The 1,492-nt window shown below is 38.1% G+C and overlaps 1 protein-coding gene across 1 annotated transcript in view; it reads right to left on the reverse strand.

The window, feature by feature from the left end:
* Positions 1-1,286: 1,286 nt before the first annotated feature.
* LOC115304662 (olfactory receptor 13-like) overlaps positions 1,287-1,492 on the reverse strand; it is a 14,668-nt gene continuing 14,462 nt past the window's right edge. Inside the window, exon 3 of the mRNA XM_029954934.1 lies at positions 1,287-1,483. Within this exon, the coding sequence (XP_029810794.1) occupies positions 1,316-1,483 (168 nt within the window). The 3' untranslated portion in view covers positions 1,287-1,315. The remainder of the gene's footprint in view (positions 1,484-1,492) is intronic.

Here is a 1,492-nt window from a genome sequence, read left to right on the forward strand (position 1 = left end):
GAGAAAGAATCCCAGACATGTTCTGCACTGTCAGGATAGAGGCTGATGTGAGACTCAAACTCCTGAACCATGAGGTTGTGTTATAACCTGAGCCAAAGTCAAGAATTGGTGCTTAAATGACAGAGCCACCAAGGTGCTCCTGGGTTGAGTAATAATTGATTCCCAAGTGAAGGGCAACACACTTATTCTTCTAAACAAGGCTTCCATTCACTCTTACTATGAAAGTGAAAGACTGGACACAAGTGGCCATCTTCGTCTCCAGGCAGGTTAGGAAATGGACTGTGTAGGTGATAGCCTAAAAATCCACCTGAAATGTGTGGGAGTCATCCCTGATCACTGGGTTTGTAAAGTAGAATGAATCAGTAAAACAGTCCACTACCAAGACAAAATAGCCAGCCATACTATATGAGCCACTCCCATTCTCTGGTCAAATTTCCTATTTCAAGGATAAACCATCTAACGAAGGAAATGATGCACATGTGGACTAACCAAGGTGAAAGTGCTAATAAAAAGACATTAATAAAAAGAAAAAAACCACATACTGAGATACTCTGTACATCTACATAATTTACAGCTTAACACTCAATTTTCTGGAAAATGCATAAACAACCCTAAATGTATGTTTTCTTTGATACCCCTTATCAGCCAATAGAAGAATGCCCAGTTTTGCTCTTCTGCTAGCTACTAGCAACCAGTTTATCTCCAAAGCTATAAACAATGTGCACTATTTCTATCCTGTCTACAGATTTTTCCTCCTCTCTTTTTTCCTATATTCTTTGCATTAATTTTATTCTTTCCCTCAGCCTGCTTGTTTACTTCCTAATATGAGTTAATAATTTTCATACAAAATTTCTCACCATCATGCAACACATTAGGTAAATATTTCTGAGTTTCCTTCACAGTTATTATTTAACAGGGCAAGTATAATTTTGGTAGAATGGACAAGTGTGCTTTTAGGTGTGGAGGGTCATTATCTTTCACTGCAGTTTTTTTTCTTCTAAGTCTTATGATATATACAGTTTAGTGAGTTTAAATATTTATGTTAGAGAGATAGACTGTGTTCAACGTTTCGGAACCAGAGCAAGAATTTAAACAATTTTTAATGTCACAGATATTAAATTCAATGAGCAATAAAAGAAAAAGATCGCATATGATGAAATCACAACTGTAGATATCAATGAATACAACTTCTAAAACTTTTCATTCAAAGGAAGAAGAAGGCTTGCTCTTATGTCCTTTAGTCACAACTATGATGAGGACAGCGAAATTTTCAGGATTTAGGCAGAAATAAGCACATAGGCTGGTGGTTCCAGTGTCATTCCAATTGGGAATGGCTTTTCTTGCACACTGCCCTTCTCAGGGCACTCCTGACCTCTGCATTCCTCAGGCTGTAGATCATTGGGTTCAGCATAGGGTTGAAAAAACTGTAAAACAAGAAAAGAATCTTCTGCTGCTCCTCAGGGTGGCGGGACTTGGGGGCCATGTACATGAC

The sequence above is a fragment of the Suricata suricatta genome, chromosome 2 (assembly GCF_006229205.1).
Source record: "Suricata suricatta isolate VVHF042 chromosome 2, meerkat_22Aug2017_6uvM2_HiC, whole genome shotgun sequence".
NCBI classification, from domain to species: domain Eukaryota; kingdom Metazoa; phylum Chordata; class Mammalia; order Carnivora; family Herpestidae; genus Suricata; species Suricata suricatta.